The sequence below is a fragment of the Primulina tabacum genome, chromosome 14 (genome assembly GCF_025594145.1).
Source record: "Primulina tabacum isolate GXHZ01 chromosome 14, ASM2559414v2, whole genome shotgun sequence".
Classification (NCBI taxonomy): Eukaryota; Viridiplantae; Streptophyta; class Magnoliopsida; order Lamiales; family Gesneriaceae; genus Primulina; species Primulina tabacum.
In genome coordinates, this window is record NC_134563.1 from 688,742 (window position 1) to 707,903 (window position 19,162).

Genomic DNA, 19,162 nt, shown 5'->3' on the forward strand with positions numbered 1-19,162 from the left:
ATTAAAAAAACTACGGATGCAGCTTTTGTGAAGTCCGAAATCTTTTTGATGAACAACAGACAAATATGCACTTTGATTAGGTGTTGTGTCTGCGTGTCTTCAACACTTCACGGCAACACAAAAATATTCTATGGCTTGAGCTTTTGATCTGTCAATCCTCATGTTTGCTCATGCGGCGTCTATCTTATATTTTTCGCACACCTTTCGGAACAGCTATTTATATACTTCTTTTGCTCTATAGTTTATTCCATAAAAAAAAATCCTACAAGATATGGAAACATGAATTTTATTAGAAAATAAACTCTTTTAAACAGTAATATCATATCTAGAGTTCTTATTATATTCCTTTCATATAGAATTAAGAAGAATGCCAAAAGCGAGTGGCATGATGTATTAAGTTTGTTGTAAAAATTTGTGTTGATGGTAATACATGAAAGTATTACTCGTAACAAGAGATAAAAGTGGGGGACTGAAAGCCTTATGGTGAAAGTGATGAATAAGATGTTTTCTAGACTAAGGCTGGAACAAGTGTAGTAGAAGCTATCAACACATCTTTTAAATATATGACACTATTCTATTTCAAGCTGATTCAAACCTCAAAATTTTCTTTATATTCAACCTAATTTTTATTTTAAAGAAACGTGCTTGGAGTGTCGCAGTTATTTGTTTCTCGACAAAATTTAAATTTGAATTCTCATTCAAAATATATTAATATTTTAAAAAATATCTTTATTATAAACATTTGTTAGACAGCATGAAAAGAGTGTGTCTAAGTGCAAACTAATAGATAAGCTGCTCAAATATGTGATAGCTTTTAAATGTTTATAATATTTAAATAGAACACCGGAGGAAAAAAAGCAGCAAGAAGACTCGAGATATAATAATCTGTTTATAAGATTTTAAATGTTTGCACAAGTTGGTAACCTCAAGGAAACCAAGTTCTTCAGCTTGACACCAAATTTCTTTCAAAATAAGATTTGAAGCAAGGCATCGACATTTACTTTACACCATCTCCTGTGATCGTCTCACGCAACGACTAACTTTCTTCTTAAAGTCGTCCCTATGATCTCTCCACTCCTTCTGCAGCAACATTGACAAAATGGATTCATAGATCGATCAACTAAAATAACGTATTGAACTGAAATGAAGTGGATTTATTTGACAGCTTAAAATTCAAGTCCAATATGAAACTTCCATTAGATTTCCGTAACATTTCAGATATGGACAACTTATGATTCCTTTACATCAAACCACCAAAACTCATTGAGAAAATAATAACCAAAAAGGAAAGGAAACATAAAAGTGTTACAATCATCAAAGAGGTTATAGAGCTTTCGTAGAGATTTTAAGATGGTATAGATTTTTTAACATAAGCTTCCAATTTGTTCACTAATATCAACCACATTTGCTTGTATTAGGATTTTATGGAAGATCTCATAATCTCATCCTGACAAATTCAAAATCAACTTTTATTAAAAAAACAAGGTGTGATCTCCTTGCTTTTCCAAAATGATTATTATTACCTCACACTTATTTTAAAATTTATTTTAAGTCGTTCACTGAAGATAACACAATACATCCTTATAAGCTCCTTATGATCTTCTGATGTTTCAAGGAGGTTAGAAGAATGGTTAAAGACCATCAACATTTAGTATCCAATCATGTAAAGCGACAATAAAATAAAACAATAGCAATCTAAAGAGTTTGCACTCACAGCAGCTTCGACATTAGCAGGAGATTCATCATTTGGACTTGAAAGCATTGATATGATGCTTAGAACTATACTCTCGACCTGGAAATCAAAAAATCAAAAAATAAATCTTCTGCACACGAAATTATTATGAACAGGCAAGAAAAGAGTACGGTCCGAGTGGAGCTCAAAGCTTTGTAGTAACAACCATACAAGAAAACCAACATATAATAATTGATGATACGGGAGGAATAAAGAAAATATTAGAAGGTACTGGTCTAATTAACCTTCTTCAAAACTAGATATGTGTCCTCCCTCCCCACCCCCACCCAACAAAACCCAAATAAAACCAAACAAATTAAGATTGCTCCCACACTTCAGTACATGGGCTTCACAATCTTATGCTTTTGCCCATAAAAAAACTCAACTTCGTACAAATTTAAGATCACTGAAATACTCAACCTAAAGAACACAAAAGTTGATACAACACATTATTTTATTGCCATACCGTGTGGACAGGTGACCAACGCTCACTGGCAAGCTCATAGCCATTTGGATCATCTCCTGGGGGATGAAGAATTGAAATGCAGACCTTCCCGTCAGTATAAACTGCAATCCATGGATTTCCATATCAATATCAGTAATTAATAAGCACACCATCAAGCTGATAGATCATTTTACACCGCAAAAGAGAACAAACCATTAGGATGCCATATCTCCGAGGTAAATTTCACTGTTGGAGGACTGTTTGGGTAATTTGGTGGGAAACTCATGATGGCATTGAAAAAGCCCCCTTCACTGCATCAAAATTAAAATAATCCGACAAAAAATGTTATCATGCAATATCTAACATGAAACCATCAAAATACTGCAACACGTTAACTAGACCAAAATAAATTATGTGATCTTAAAATAGAAATAAAAGAGCTCATGCAGACCAGCTAACTTAATCACCACCACCCTTTTTAGCACTACAAGCACAAAACCAAATAACAGACATAATTGTCATCATCTGCAGCAACTCAGTATATGATCTCATAATCAGTTAATCCCACAAACGGCAAACACTCCTGAAAACAAACAAAGATTAAATTAAACATGCCCCAACAAATTCATGCAACAGACACGATGTATGAACCTTATTGAAATTCATACATTTGTCTCATATACTATGGCCATGTAAAGGTAAATAAATATATTTTACATCCCAGAGGGCTGTAATTCAAGATACCACTGTTTCTGGTACAAAATCTCCAATGAAAATGGGAAATACAATAGCAGCATCCAAGTAATGGCAGTGGCCAAGACAGGCGCAGGATTAGAGACAGAAGGCAGATAAGGATAAATAACTGGGCTTGACTGGTATAAACAAAGTACAGTGGACATGACAGTGAGGGTAATGAAAAGGGGAAGAAACCATATGAAGTTTGACGACCCGGATGCATAGTCGTGACAAAAGACCCGACAAATATTTAAAATTTCAAGAAATGTGAAGAGACAGCAAGTAAGGAGAAGCCAAGGAGGCCGAGAAAAAGGCAAGCTGACACAGCCAAACCTAGATATTTACTGAATGAAAGATTGTCGTATGCAGTAGATGAGAGGAGTAGAGGTTGGGGCGGGTGGTAGTTGAGGTTATAAGCAAGGACTGGTAGCAAACAAGGTACAAGTGCAGCGGATTGGAATTTGGAAGTTGGGATGAAGAAAGCAATCATGTCCGACCATGCCGAGAGCAAAATAGCTAGTGTTTTTTCTCTGTTGGTTGACGTACTATAACTCTCAAACCATATACTTCTCGTACCAAAATTCCATGAATTATAGTGATCACCGATCAGCAATTTAGTACCAAAGTCACCTTTCACTCAATAAATTAACCATATTTGAATTCCATCATTCACGGGTCTTACATTCACATAATATGAAGGCAAGCGGAGGGAACAACTGAACAAGAATAACCATTTAACCTAGAGAAGATCAACCTAAAACCTTACAAAAAAAGTCAGGAAGTTGATGGATTTCCACATATAGACGGTAATGAAGATTTGCACTGAAGGTAAATACATACATCAGAGAATTCAAATAACGATACTACAAGGCTTCACCGAGTCTTTAGAAAGGGTTGCAACTGTAAACCAATTTCTGTTGATTAATGGGACAACACCATACAAACAATCAACAAGCTGGAAGCAACAAATCAAAACCACAGAACAGCAACTGCTTTAATGATAAACCAAAAGCGCCATAGAGCAAAACATAATACATAATAAAAAAATACAGGCAAAGAAGTTGTCAAACTAATCAAGGGAATAGAAAATTTCCAACATTGTACACAAGTTAAAAAAGAGAAAACACCCACTATAACGTGTCAGGTGGGCCAATTATGGTCACACTCCATTCAAACAGGTTAGCTTCATCCAGCAAACCGGCAGAAAATCCATCAACCGGGTGTTTGCACAGATCTGCAGAGAAAACACACAGATCATTACCCACAAATTTTAACGAAAATCTTAAAAAGCAAAACCCTCTTCCGACAAAAAGAAAAACAGATTGAACTTTTATTCATTCAATAAAGTTATACATACCTTTAAGTTGTTTTTGAAGAAGAAGGCTAGCTTGAGAGGGCGAAGCCATTGATAAGAATCGAGAATTTAGAGAATCGAGGGACGCGGAAGAGGCGGACGAGGCCAAAAACCATGAAATATGATGAGATTGGTGGAGAAAAGGTTAATGGCCGACGCAGCTTTATATATGTTATTATGTGAATTTCGTATTGTTAATTTATATACGAGACATAGATGCGATAAAGTAGCAATGGTATATCTAAATATATACAACTTCTTGGTTCTTTCTTCTCTTATTTATTTATTTATTTTTTTTTTAAATCTCGGACTCCTTTGTTCCAAATCATTTAAGTCTTTGATTACAAGAGAATCAAATTAGCAATTTTATGAACTGCCATGTTTGTTATGTTAGCCAAAATACTAAAATTCGAAGTTTGAAAACAATCATTGTAGAACAGTAAACGAAATCAAGATTGTATAGCACTAATAAAAATGAATATGTAAAACAATAGAACATCAGTAAATAAAAAAAAAACAGATATGTCATATATGAAAGTGATTCGAGTATCAGGGCAGACAACTGTTTTCCAAGAGACAACGACAAAACCATGCTACAGTTTAGCTAGCACGAAATAACTTCACCGATGAACTAAAAACGTATATTCACTTTATAATCGAAACTCAACGGAGATCAAATGAAAAACTAACAAAATAAAATGAAAGTGAATGTTTGAGTGAGATTTTGAGTGTATTTGTGATAAATATATTTATACGTGGATTGAAGAAATATGCACATTATTTATAAACTCCAAAATACAAATCAAATATCACGTAAAGTTAATTAACTCAATTAATTTTGCAATTAACTCAATAATATGAATAACAAAAAATTTTCAATTAACTCAAGAAACTCAAAAGACATTCCCACAGTATATATATATATTTATTTATTTATATATATAATACTTTGAGTTTCATAGTTATCTGAGTCATATTTGAAACATATTATATTTAGTTTGAATCGAATCTTGAGATTTATGACATGAATTTCTTGCCTCTTTTGCTGCACATTGGTACCCTACACTTTGAGTCATATTTAGAGCTCTATTAAAGCAAATTTAAAATCATATTTTATTTTATTCAAATGAATCAAACCTCTCATGAAATTCCATTAGTTGGAATCAATCACATAAAAGGAAAGAGATGGTCGATTTTTTTTAATTTTTTTAAACAATGTATATACATATAACAATCAAGAATGAAATTTTTAGCCTTTCGAAAACATTTCTTATTTTATTTTATTAAATTATTAGAATCAGAATAGATTATTTAACTCCAAAAAATTATAATTCTACAAATTTATCAAAAACCCTGATTGGGTTCGAACAAAGTTTTTATTTTTCTGGGTTGCCACGAAACTGTATGAATTATCAGAGAAATCGATCAGTTTGACCGGAGAAATGGAATTGATATGGATTTTGTTTAAATTGCTGATCTTGGCTTCTGTTTTGGCTGGTGCATTAGCATCCGCCATTGTTTTCGAAACGTTCAGGAGAAAGTATAACCACTCGTATGATTTCTACCTCCGATCACTCTATTGGATTTTTTATTTACTTTCTTATGAAATTTTATTTATTTTTATGTTTTTTGCTTTTTCTAAGCTGTCATGTTGAGGCCCCTCCTGTCTTTGAAGATCCCAATTCATTGAAGCCGGTATGTGTCCCGATTCACATTCTTTTTATTGCGATTGTGCTATTCACCGCTTGGATTGGATTTTATGTATGAAAACTCGATAAGGGACAGTACAGTTGACTTGGATGAGCTTCTCAGTGCAGTTTTTGATTGACTAGTTTCCAGGTGAAGGATTTACGAGGATGTAAAGTTTCATAATGATAAAAAAAATTGTAGCATAATCTGAGTTTTGACTAAAATCGAACAACAGGGGCTGAAAAAAGATTATCTTGTTAAGTACTTTGAAATAGATTTAGCAAAAAGTCATCTCTATTACGTTTTATTTATGTTTCAAACAGTTTTGAGAGTCTTACATGATATTTAGAAGGGGAGCTGGGATGAAAACTGGGAAAAATTATAGTGCATGCTTCATTGCTTTATTCCGTGTAATTTGTGGCAGAGGTCCTTGTATCTTGGTACGGTTTGGTTACATATATCAATAACAGGGCTTTGATTGTGCTGCTGCGCTTAATTTCTTTATAACAGGTTAAGTGTCCTCATATTCTTGATCCTGCTGAGAAGTATATTTCTTTGATAGTTCCAGCATACAATGAGGAGTATAGGCTTCCAGGAGCTCTCGATGAAACCTTGAAGTAAACAACATTTCTTCTTTTTTGCTTTTACGTTTTTACTCTGAACATGTTTCATTATAATCCTTGATTGCATGATATCAAAGTTGTAATTTATCTATATACATCAAATTTGGGTGGTTCGAATGCATTTTTACAGTTTATCAGACTGAAAGTTGTCTTATCACGACATTATTTTATTGTCCTTCACCGCTGCTGCCACCGACTACTGTATCACGTTTTATAATGATTTATGACAGTCTTCCCTGATTTTATCGTATGTACTTTTAAGTGATGAGCAGAAGGTTAATCGGGCATATTTGTTCTGAGACGGTAGATTAAAATAATTGTAACTTATTTGATGCCATTGACTCTGATCAGTGAAATATGTAAATCTTTCTGTCCTACAAATAATCCATTATTATCAGACAGATGTATACATGCTCAAACATGGATGAAATTTTTTATATGAAAATCAGCTTTTTGAAACCTATAGGGTATGAAGCTGTCTGTATATGCGAACATGTGATTCTTCTCCAGTAAATATATTTATCTTTGTTGTAGAGGTAAATTTTTTATAAGTTTTTCGATTATTCGTATTGTTAATTGTAGCTACCTTCAAGAACGCACAGCAAAGGACAAGCCTTTTTCGTATGAGGTAAATTCTTAAACTCGACTTTCTGTTTATCATTGCTGCATCACCAGGGCTGGCTTCTTGCAGTAAGAAGTGTTGTATTGTATTACTCGAAAGTTAAGCCTCATCTCTTCCTCACTGTGGAAGACTGAGTACAAGACCGATAACAACAAAAGTGGAGTGAATCAGACTTACAATACTTCTCTTAGAGTCTAATTCTTTGGATTTTAATTTTTCTATGAATTGGCTGACAGAGCAGCCTGGTTTGTGGTATATGATGTTATTATTAACAAGATTCGGTTGATTGGGATATAATCATGTTTACCTAACTGGCTGTAAATTATGTAAATGATGGCCAAGTTATTACTTGAAATGTATTAAATCTCTTATATCGCTTGTATTAATGAGTGATGCAGTTTCCCAGGTGACTTGGATAAACAAAATTAAATATCTTGAGTGTACTCCACCTGATGTACTAAAGGTGCATGTATGTTACATCTAACTGAAATGATACTTCTTTTGACTGCAGATAGCTAGTTTCACTGGACTTTGATTGTCGTGCGCATCGTATATTAAATAGTTTGTTTAGTTAGCACATATGCTGTTTATGCTGTTAAAAGAGATGTGAGCTTGAGGTCTTCTTATACTTCATTGCCAATGAAAAAGTCCCTGAGCATCTAAATGATTATAGGAGATCCAAAATTTGTAAACAATGGTTCATGGGATTGAAATCATAATTTGAGCTGGGGTAATTATGTGAACCAAATTTAAACCTGTTTTACTTCGATTGTCATGTGCTTGCAGCTAGATAATTGATTTATGAGTTGAGAATGTGAGTTTGTTACATTATTTTTCCTTTTGTTCAATCTCGATATAGCCTCTGCTACATCCTAGTTTTTTTTCTCACGTATGATCTTCACTTTTGTCTCTAGACACTGCAATGAGCAAAATTTTCCCAGTTTTGTTTTAAGTGACAGCAGTAAAGATCATACATCCCAGTTTTGTGTTCCATGTCAATAATAATCAAATGGTGAGAGAGCTCTAAGCTTGTGTTTGAATATCACCTTATAGTTGTTGATTGTTGTTCCTTTCTATTGAAGTTGTCATTATTATTTTAGGGAGGTTTTTTGGGTACTATTTTTAGAGCAAGCTTTCTTGTTGAAATACGTAAAGCAGCAGATACTCCTGTCCTGGTAGATGTATGCTCATATTGGAGAAATGCGTCATGTTATTCTATATGCTGATTTTAGGGGAAATGGGTTCTTTTTAACGTAGAACTTTCTAATGAATCATTGGTTGAATAGGTGGTGATTATTGATGATGGAAGTACTGATGGTACCAAAAGAGTAGCTTTTGACTATGTGAAGAGGTACACCGTAGACAATATAAGAGTAGTCCTTCTCGGAAGGAACCATGGGAAGGGTGAAGCAATAAGAAAAGTGAGCCAATTCTGAAAAATTAGTTCACCCAGTATATTGTTGTATTTTTTATAATGACTTTTCATTATGAATCATAATGCTCTTGGGAAGCATTTCCAAACAGGGCGTGCTCCACTCACGTGGTGAATTAATATTAATGCTCGATGCTGATGGGGCAACCAAAGTGTGTGACCTTGAGAAACTAGAAAATCAGGTTGGTGACCATTTTCATGATCCAGAAGGTTGGTTCTTGCACAAAAAGTTAAAATTTTGTGTGTGGTATTTCTTTTCCATTTTGATGGAGAGTTTGGTACCAATTGTCTTGTCGTAATTTTGGCTACAAGGTTTGTGTGTGTGTGTGTGTGTGTGTGTGTGTGTGTGGAGGGGGGGGGGGGGGGGTCACTGTGTATGGTTCTGTTCACTAAGCATTCCATTCAATCCTCTTACTTATGTTTGTTTTCTACTGGTTGTACTTTTGGCTTTGTCCTTCTTTCAAGGTTGTAAATGGCGGGAGGTGGTGGCGGAGCGGTCGGTGACCGCCTACCGCCTCGGCCGCCTAGGCGGTGCCCAGGCAGTGCCTAGGTGGTTGAATTTTTTAATTATTTTTTTGTAGATAATTATAGATAATCATGCAATATAATCACAAATAGTCATCATTTTTATGTAAAATGTGCAATTAAATAATGTTAAATACAAAATATAAAATCATCTAGATAATGTGCAATTAATAAAATGCAGCGGACAGCAGATTGTGTGTGGTGGTTGAGACTTGAGAGTGAAAACCAAAAATAAAATAAAGAAAGTGAGGTATGTTAAGGTTTTGATATTTAAAATTAGTTAACTTTGACTAGGTTTTTAAAATTGTTGACTACGTTTTTAAATTTGTTAACTACAACTTAAAAATCTTGACTGACTCGCCCGCCTGCTCGCCGCCTCGCCCGCCTAGTCGCCGCCTTGCCCCGCCTCGACCCGCCTGCTCGTCGCCTCAAGCCGACTCGACCCGCCTCAAGTCGCCTCGACCCGCCTCGCCAACGTCGTATAGCTTGGGCTGCCTAAAACACCCGCCTCATGCATAGGCGGTGCGGTCGAGGGCCGCCTACCGCCTAGGCGATGCCTAGGCGGCCGCCTCGACCGCCATTTAGAACACTGCCTTCTTTACCAGAAGTCAGCCTCTGATCGCCTTCATGTGTCTTTTGGCTTATAGTTAGTGGTCAAGTCTGCCTCAAACCCCAGTCACTTGGCAGGCTTTTAATTAGAAAAAAATTGACATATAGATGATTTCCTCATCAGATTCTTGCACTTGCTATGGAGGAGCGCAAGTTTGGAGACTCTTCAGCTAGTGATTCAACTTTAAGAATCTCGGATGTCCCAATTGCTGCTTTTGGGTCTCGTGCTCACCTTGAGGAGAAGGCTCTGGCAACAGTTGAGTCTTTTTGGCTGTATAATTGCTATTTTGCATTATGATGTGGTTAAATTATTCTGTATGACTACTAGCATGTAGTTCAACTCTAATCAGAGGATCGTCTTGTGTTTCAGAGAAAGTGGTATCGCAATTTTTTGATGAAGGGATTTCATCTCGTAGTTCTGTTGGCTGCTGGTCCTGGAATTCGTGATACACAGGTACTACAGCTTCTCTCAAACTGTGTCTTTTGTCCCCATTTCAATTTCATTTCTATTTTTTATATCGTTTAGTTGCATTTGTGTTTGTTGGTCGGGTGGACATTCTCTGATGCACTCTCTTTATTCTCTTTTTCACTCTTGCAAACCTGGAAAATAGCAGTATAGGTTAAATTTATCTTACGTCTTAAGTTTGGTCATAGAATCTCTTCGTCATGTTTCAGTGCGGTTTTAAAATGTTCACTAGAGCTGCTGCGCGGAAGCTTTTCATGAATGTCCGCTTGAAACGGTATGTTTCTCTTTCGTCTCATGTCGGTATATAGTCAAGAGAGAATTTAGAGTACTGTTGCATGTATTTGTTATTTTGTATCTTTTTTTCCTGAAAGTTAGCTGTATATTCTTAAATTTGTCTTACATTTTTTCAACTGGGTTAAAGTCATACACAGAGTCTTTGACTAATTGAACAGTGATGAGATGAAATTATGAATTTTCTAGCGTAACTGTAATGTTTCAACTTGGTCAAGTCATACTCAAGTTTATGACCAAGTGAGGCATAGTTATATTCTGAGGTTTATTTTGAAATCTTTTGTAACCTAATCTACCCAATGTTATACTGAAAGTGCTATGTTCCATATGCATCCAAAAATAAACATGTAAAATTGAGGTCGATGAGGTTGAAAGACTGGATCAAACCCTACCTCTGTGACTTTGAGAACTTTCGAAAGAGATAAATGAGTTTAACTATCGGAAAATTTAATTTGCTAAAATGAGAATTGTACAATAATAAAGAACTGAAAGATAAAGAGGATTGCAGCGGTTTTATGGATGATAGGCAGTGGAGTATTCCCGGAAACAAGGAAATCATAAAAACGAAGCACGTCATCAGGTTAAAATAGCTTCTTTTTTTTGTGTTGAAGAATGTAAATGAATTGACAATGAAGTGTCCACCTAAACATTTAATTGTTTTTGAAACCCCCAATTTGTTTGTAAATAAGCTCAGTTATGAAATCCAGCTCACCACTGGTTTTGTATCAGCAACCGATTGGAGGCAGCTTTCAGCTGTCTGGTATGATGATACGGTGCAATTTATCTTCTTCTAGGGAAAGGCAACGGTCGGGTCGAAATATGTTATGCTAATAGTTAGCGTGCTTGGCTTTGGCAATTTTCTTGTCGGCCTAATAATAGTCATACAGGTCATACACTCATATGCTAGTCATAGGACATTTGGATGTATGAGAGTACTTTATGGAGAACTTGTCATTTTGGAAGTTCACTAGAATTAATCTAAATTGTTTGTGTTCATTCCTCACGGTATTTTTTTAATGTTCCAGTTTTTTGTTCAATCCCTTTCCATGTTTCGATCTGCATAGTCAGTCGGTAGTAGCTTGAGTTTTACTGTTGAAATAACTGTTGAAACCTTGAATTTTCAGGTGGTGCTTTGATGTTGAGTTAGTGTATTTGTGCAAATGGTTTCGCATCCCCGTGATCGAGATTTCTGTTAACTGGACTGAAATTCCTGGATCAAAGGTTAACTTATTAAGCATTCCTAATATGTTGTGGGAGATAGCTCTCATGTCGCTAGGTTACAGAACTGGCATGTGGAAAATTTACAGCTAATATTTAATCGGAGATATGCAGTATTGTAAACGAACTCAGGTTTTTTAAGCATGCAGATTTATGAAATTCTGCAGTCAAACCAGTTTCAATCAATGAGGAAACATGTGATCTTTTAGGACAGCTTCTGTTTTTTCTTGCATATCTTACTGGTAACTGCTGATTTGTAAGAAACTTGAGGCCAAATCCCAGTTTTTTTTCCATGAACTTGAGTTGCGTGCATATATACATCGAAGATATTAAGTAATTTTATGTAAAAAATTTAAAAATTATATTTAAATTTAAAAGTTTAGAGAATTTATATAAGATTTTTCAATGGTTAGATTAATTATGTAATTGTGTAGATTTAAGATATTTTTAAATAATGATGTTCACAATAATTTATTAATTATTGACCACGTTAAAATTTTAGAGATATTTTATTTAGACCTCCGGTCAAACCCATGTATTAAAAATCTTTAAAGCTTCCCTGTATCGACCATGGGTCATACAGTACGTTGGTCTAATATGAACGGTAGCACATATCCTTGCATCGTGACTCATGATATGTTACGAATGCTGCAATTAAATTCTAATTTGTATTCACACTTATTTATTTGTGTTATTAAACTTTAATTAAACCAATGGTCGAAGTATATTAGAAATTTTGGGCAGAACCTGCGTGAAATTACCCGGTTTTTGCCCAGATAATCCAGCCACCCTTAGTTTATGCTGGATCAACTTACGACTTATGACCAATAGTGATGTGTGAATATAGGTTAAAGTTCATGTTGACCAGCCTACTACATATAATCGTTACATTCTAGTACTAAAGATTTTGACCACAATTTTCAACAAAAATGTTTATATGGTCAATGGGTGCTTTAAAAACAAATTTGGAATATTTTCCCATAAGATGGTCAATCTTTTTTATATGGAGTACTAAAAGCAATATGAATGGACACTTGGTGGGTAACAACAGATAATTTGTTTTCAATCAAAATATTTATATATAATTGTTTAACATTTTTCTCACGTTTAAAATCATGTGTTTATATAAGCTAATTATGCGTATTCATTGTGATCACATACATGGAACTATGTATGGAAAAAGAACTTGACCAGAGTTTAATTTATACTCAACTGACTTCCCCTTTTTATTGCCATGCAAAAACAAAAAAAAAAATTAATTAGACATTAATTTTTGTTGGTATCAGATCATATTTAAATAAAAAAGTAAAAATAAGAGGAGATAAATTAATAAAAATATTACTTTTTATAAAAATATATATAGTTATCCTTTAAATATAAAAACATAAAAAATGATAGTGTATTTGTTAAATCGTTATTAAACTTCTTTTTATATTATTATTACAGCATTCCATAACTAAAGCACAAGCCGTCCGAGTAGCAAATCGAACATTGACAAACAAAGAAAGAAAACCTAATCAAAATTGACAATTGAAATGCCACTTTTTTGTTATAAATTATTCAAATTTTGACCAAAATATTGTCAAAATAATACAATTATTACAATAATGTTGGCCCAATTGCATATGCAAGTCCACTTTCTAGAGTAGTTCCAGTGTAGTTCCATTTTGCTAATGGAGTGGTCATATATATAATATATATGTATGTATGTATAACAACTATTGCATGCTGTTAATTAAGCACCGCCGAAATCAATCAGGCTAGTGGTATATATATATTATTAGTGCAGAAAGCTCCTCTTATTAGTCGTGCAAGAAAACAAAAATGGGGTCTGGATTGATGGGTGATTTGAAGAGGCAAGCTTCGTTGTTCTTGAAGGATAAAATGAAGAGAGCAAGATTGGTATTAATGGACGCTACACCTGCACAATTGTAAGCTCCATCTCTATTTATTAATTAATTAAATCCCATTTTATATAATCAACTTTAGTTTCTGAACAGTATAAATTTGGTTGATTAGATTAACAGAAGAAATAACAAATGGAGATTCATGTGCACAAGATGCTTCTGCCATGAGGATGATCGCTCGTGCTGCTTTTGAGGTCGACGATTATGAAAGAATCGTCCATATTCTTCATCACAGGTTTTTATAATTAAAAAAAAAAATTCTCGGTTTTTTTTAATGAATATATATATATATATCTCTGTTTCCAAACATTCGACAAATCAAAAATCTTTAGGGACTGCTTAATAGTAATTTCTTGCAAAAGCATGGGATATATTGATTTTTACGCGATCTCGTAAAAGAGTAAGAGAAATCAAGGAAATATTTGAAAATTATTAAAATTTTCAGGTTGTCTAAATTTGATGCATGGAATTGGAGAGGCTCTTACAATGCTCTAGTTGTTTTGGAATACCTGCTCACCCATGGACCTCTACGAGTGGCAGAGGAATTTCAAAGTGACCAGCAAACTATTACACACATGGCGGCGACTTTTCACTATGTCGATCACAAAGGGTTCGTATTAACGTTAACTCCGTCCATTACTGTACGTATTTCATGATATATATATATATATTGTATTCTCATCAGCTTATAAACCGCTTTAAAGTGCAGGTTCGACTGGGGATTGAGTGTGAAGGACAAATCTGAGAGAATAACAAGCCTTCTCCAAGACAAGTCGTATCTCACGGAGGAGAGGGCTAAGGCAAGGAAACTTAGTGTCGGAATCAAAGGATTTGGGAGTTTTAACATATCCAGCACGAAACACTTCTCAACAAGTGATAATCGTCGTCAAAAGGACATTGAATTTGATGGATACAAAGCCGAGCTCGTGTCCAACGGCTGCCGTGAATATGTTATGGAAGATCAGGAGCATCCATTTTGGGATCATAAAGAGTCACACAGCACAAGAGTCTCACTTCTATCTGCCATATAATATAATCCTGTGAAAATCATATTGCAAATATTCTATTTTATTTTTATTTTTTTTGGAGCTGAATCATTTTAATTCCTTTGTTGTATTCTAGTTTGTAATATATTTGTTACCTTACAAAAATTTTACAATACCCTTTTTTGTCCACTTTATCAATTCTAATACTAATCATTTTACACCAAAAGAAAACTAATTTACTTGATAATGCGTATATATATAACACTAAATAATAAATAGTCTTATTTTTATTTATCAAAAAATATAATTGTAGATCAAATCTACATTTAATATCCACCTCTTTATACAATGACTTAATTTTAAATATCCGTCTAAATATCATATAAGTTGATGAGAAGTCCAAATTAAAAACATAGTGTCCATTAGTAATGATATTAAAGCTAAAAAGCGATAAATATACAAAATATAAGCCCAATTATTGAAAATATGTAGCCCATTAATACAATAATGTTTATTTATATATTTATATTAATATTATTCAAGATCACCTAAAAAAATATTTTCTAATTTTTAATTAAATTAAATATGAGTAGGTCTCTTATGAGACGGTCTCACGAATCTTTATCTGTGAGACGGGTCAATCCTACCGATATTCACAATAAAAAGTAATACTCTTAGCATAAAAAGTAATACTTTTTCATGGATGACCCAAATAAAATATCCGTCTCACAAAATACGACCCGTGAAGACTGTTTCACACAAGTTTTTGCCATTAAATATTTAACTATTCAATATGTCAGCTGTTTGTCAACTAAATAAAATATATTCAAATTTATAACAATTTTGTAAAATAATTGTTTATTATGATTAAAAATTTTATTGCACAAAATTTAACTCCAATAATAAAAAATAGCAAAAATTAAAGATTTATAAATATTTACAACAATAATATTTATTTTGAAATATTTAAAATTTTAAAAAATACATTTGAAAGTATGTTTAAAATACTGATTAACTGATGTTTTCAAACTGTTTGGATCAGTTAGAGTATCCGTCAGTTCAGTTGTCACCATAACTGAACTGATGAATGCAAAAACCAATCTATATTTTTTCGGTTATTCAGTTTACATGAGTTAAAATGTTTTCTAATATAACAGTCTTCTTCACGAAGAATTACTTCGAGTTTCTTCCGCTTGGTTTTAAATCAAACTCGATTTAATTCATCGGTGTTAATATTCTTAAAACACGAGCTATTACAGCTCATTGTAGAATATAGTGTTTGAAATGCCTTCAAAGGTACTAGCATACTCGATCTTTCAATTGGTATTAGAGCCAAAGTCATGGGTTCGATTCTCATTGATTGCAAGGAGTGCAATTATTGGGAGGGAGATTGTTGGGTGCAATAATTGTCCCTGTTTGGTAGAGCGATCGAACCATGGTGCTTGAGCTGCTGTGCGGTTTGAAAGATTTGAGTTGCACCATTACCACTAGCTATAACTTTAGATAAAGCGGTAAGCACTCGGTCCTACACAGACACACGCAAATAATATCGCCATCCAACTCCCTCATTACAAACTCTACTCCTAACCATCACAGACATCTAACATATGCTTTGATACCACCAGTGTGACGCCCCAAACCTCGTCATGTAATCATACAATATGTGACATCATATGCATAAAAATGTTCTTTTCGACGACGTAATAATATAATGCATATACGACAAAATAGTGCAATCACCACACTATCTACATCAGTGTAGCAGAAACAGTATAATAAATATATCATACAACTCAAAAAAGACAATAAGCTATATTGTGTCTACCTACTATCAACTACATGATTGTTTGACTAGACACACCTAGTCTTTCACCACTGTTGTATCAACAATAACATAAAATATAACTGCAATCATAACAAAAATACCCCCTTTGCTGTTTCTGGATAATCAAACCACCCACGATATCAACGACATCACTCATATACTACTACAACAACAACATCAACGATACATCGCCTACAACTCCGGCGACATCAATATCATCGAACGAACAACATCAACGATACGTCGCACCATTACTCCGGCGACAACAATATCGTCGAATGAAAAACATCAACGATACGTCGCACCCATACTCCGGCGACATCAATATCGTTGAACGAACAACATCAACGTAACATCTCCCAACGACAGCCAACAACATCAACAATAATAAACAACAACAAATATAATATCAAATCACCCAATTCCGGTGATTTATCACCGTTCAACACAATAGTGTTTATCAATACCAAACAATAACAACGTATGCTCATACTTCAACACGTACCTGATAATCGAGTATATATATAAAATCTGGCTACTTCTTTGATCATGAGGCTTGTGATGTATCTAAATAATTTAACAACAATTATCAGATCATTGTCACCGTATCAACACAATCATAACAGCCTCATTATACAACATCAAATAGCCCAACAACCATTATTTCAACAAATTATAAAATTCGATTATAAATTCTTATCGTTCATCAATTTAATATTTCGGTGTATTTAATTCATAATACTAGCATAAAATACACCCTAATCAATTAATTTCAAATAATAGGCTATTTTACAACGTCTGTTAAACTACGAAACTTTATATCAACATGTAGACTATACTTCGTAGACTCCGAATATATAATCAGAATTAATAACAACTGACAAATAATTCACCAATTCAACTCAACAATTAAAATCCCTAATTATAATAAATTGAGAATAATTCAAAATAACATCACTATAATCTTCTCTTCTTCGTTAAAATCATACACTAGTCAACAATCTTCAATTTCAGTATGATTTAACAATTTATCGGATTTATTACAGAAATCGATGAATTTCAAACATCACCAAAAATATAAAATTTATACATCAAATAGAAGACCTCGTGTCAACGATTTCAGAATTGAAGTCGATTCATCGATTAGATAAACCGAAATTTCTCTCTGTTTGAAATGAAAGCTTTTACCGTTCAATATTTTCAAATTTATCTTCAATTTTTAAATATTATATTATATTAATAAAATAATATAATATATAATATTTAACATTTTAACACCGATATATCTCTTTGAACCAGTCAAACGATCAAATTTTTCAAAACTCAAAACATGAAACTTCTATATCTTTGAGTTTTCTATGTTATATCCAAATTTCAAATTATTTGAACTTCATATGACCAAGATATGTCATATTATATTTTTTTAAAAATCGTTAATTATTTAGTAATCTCACGTTACTAAATCAACAAATTATGATATTTAATTTAAATATTACAGAATAAAAGGTTAATCATTATGATATCAATAGAAAGTCAGGATTTACAAGAGTTGATAACCAAATAGATAAATTACAATTGACTAATTCGAAACTAGATTAAGATTTTATGTCTTTTTGAGCTAGATTGTGGGAAATCTTGTTTGTCTGAAGTCTTCGACATCAACTGAATTTCGGTGATAAAATTTTCTTTCAACCAAAATCCTCTGTTGGTTGAGTTATTGTCAGAACCACCAAGAGGGATCATGTAAATATTCGAGCAACCACAATGCTGACCAAAGTTCATATTTATTATAGTAGTTAACATGAAAAATAAAACTAATATTTAGGGAGGCTAATGTTGACAATTTTTTGGACGAAATCCTTCCAAAAGCACAAGGTTTTTTTTTTTTTTGAGTTCTTGTTACCTATAGCACAAAAATGATGATAGATTCAAATATAGAATTTTTTTTATCTACTAGATTTTAGATTTGATTTTACCATATTTTCTATATATGGTTAAGATGGAAAGACTTAATTAAGTTCGAGATCAAGATATGTTTTTTTTTAATAATCAATTTTCAAATTACAAACAAGCATAAAAAAAAATCAATTTAATAAATTTGTATAACTATAATATATCCTATCCTAATAATAAAGGAGGGAGACCTGGTCTTATAATGAAACAAGTGGGTAGTATGTTTTATCGAAAGAAAAAACAATGACTTTGATGTGGAATCCTAGTTGACTTTTAAATATATAATTGGAGAATAAATCATAAATAATGACTTTGATAACGATACTCACAGGGAAATTTAGGGTCCGATCCCAACGAGCGTCAATAGTTCAGACGTGGGCTTTAAGATTATCCTGAGCCTGAAATCAAGAAGAAGACCGTTAGGAGGGGGCCAAGAGGGTGTCCTGGCGTAGCCCCTCCGACACTCAAGTCAGTGACTGAGGATATATGGGTGAGCAGCTAAGAGTGCTGCTGAAAACAATATATTGAATTCTTGAACTGAACACTCAAACCTGGTATTTATAGGAGAATACTTGGGCCTTTGATGGACTTGTCTTCCATTTGGGCTAGGGATGAGCCAAGGGTAGATACCTGGACTCTTGATGGACTTGTCTTCCATTTGGGCTCTCGCCTCCAAGGTGTAATCCGGGCCTCCCAAGATGTAATCCGGGCCTAGGGGCCCTCGGGATATCAGATAAAATAATATTTTTT

The 19,162-nt window shown here is 33.6% G+C and overlaps 3 protein-coding genes and 1 long non-coding RNA gene across 7 annotated transcripts; 2 read left to right on the plus strand and 2 right to left on the minus strand.

The window, feature by feature from the left end:
• Positions 1–848: 848 nt before the first annotated feature.
• Positions 849–4,486, minus strand: LOC142525254 (ubiquitin-conjugating enzyme E2 7). The gene is made up of 6 exons (XM_075629484.1): positions 4,270–4,486; positions 4,044–4,146; positions 2,391–2,488; positions 2,199–2,299; positions 1,715–1,792; positions 849–1,080 (listed from the first exon to the last, which is right to left on the minus strand). The coding sequence occupies exons 1-6, from the start codon at positions 4,316–4,318 to the stop codon at positions 1,003–1,005; spliced, it is 507 nt and encodes a 168-aa protein (XP_075485599.1). The 5' UTR covers positions 4,319–4,486; the 3' UTR covers positions 849–1,002.
• A 1,082-nt stretch (positions 4,487–5,568) lies between these two features.
• Positions 5,569–11,973, plus strand: LOC142524626 (uncharacterized). Of its 4 annotated transcripts, none has more exons than XM_075628670.1 (11): positions 5,569–5,818; positions 5,910–5,961; positions 6,466–6,572; positions 7,161–7,206; positions 8,301–8,381; positions 8,487–8,621; positions 8,725–8,814; positions 9,891–10,022; positions 10,137–10,220; positions 10,465–10,506; positions 11,648–11,973. In XM_075628670.1, the coding sequence occupies exons 1-11, from the start codon at positions 5,709–5,711 to the stop codon at positions 11,657–11,659; spliced, it is 891 nt and encodes a 296-aa protein (XP_075484785.1). In that variant the 5' UTR covers positions 5,569–5,708; the 3' UTR covers positions 11,660–11,973. The 4 variants fall into 4 exon arrangements, with proteins under 4 accessions (XP_075484785.1, XP_075484782.1, XP_075484783.1 ...); XM_075628667.1 differs by having other exon boundaries at positions 5,572–5,818; positions 10,442–10,506; XM_075628668.1 differs by having other exon boundaries at positions 5,572–5,818; positions 8,301–8,375; positions 10,442–10,506.
• Positions 8,989–9,883, minus strand: LOC142524628 (uncharacterized). The gene is made up of 2 exons (XR_012814922.1): positions 9,751–9,883; positions 8,989–9,086 (listed from the first exon to the last, which is right to left on the minus strand). It is a non-coding gene; the product is annotated as an uncharacterized LOC142524628 (long non-coding RNA).
• Positions 11,974–13,477: 1,504 nt separating the features above from the next.
• Positions 13,478–14,761, plus strand: LOC142525139 (ENTH domain-containing protein C794.11c-like). The gene is made up of 4 exons (XM_075629311.1): positions 13,478–13,672; positions 13,761–13,883; positions 14,094–14,258; positions 14,358–14,761. Exons 1-4 carry the CDS (start codon positions 13,566–13,568, stop codon positions 14,677–14,679), a joined length of 717 nt encoding a protein of 238 aa, XP_075485426.1. The 5' UTR covers positions 13,478–13,565; the 3' UTR covers positions 14,680–14,761.
• Positions 14,762–19,162: the final 4,401 nt, after the last annotated feature.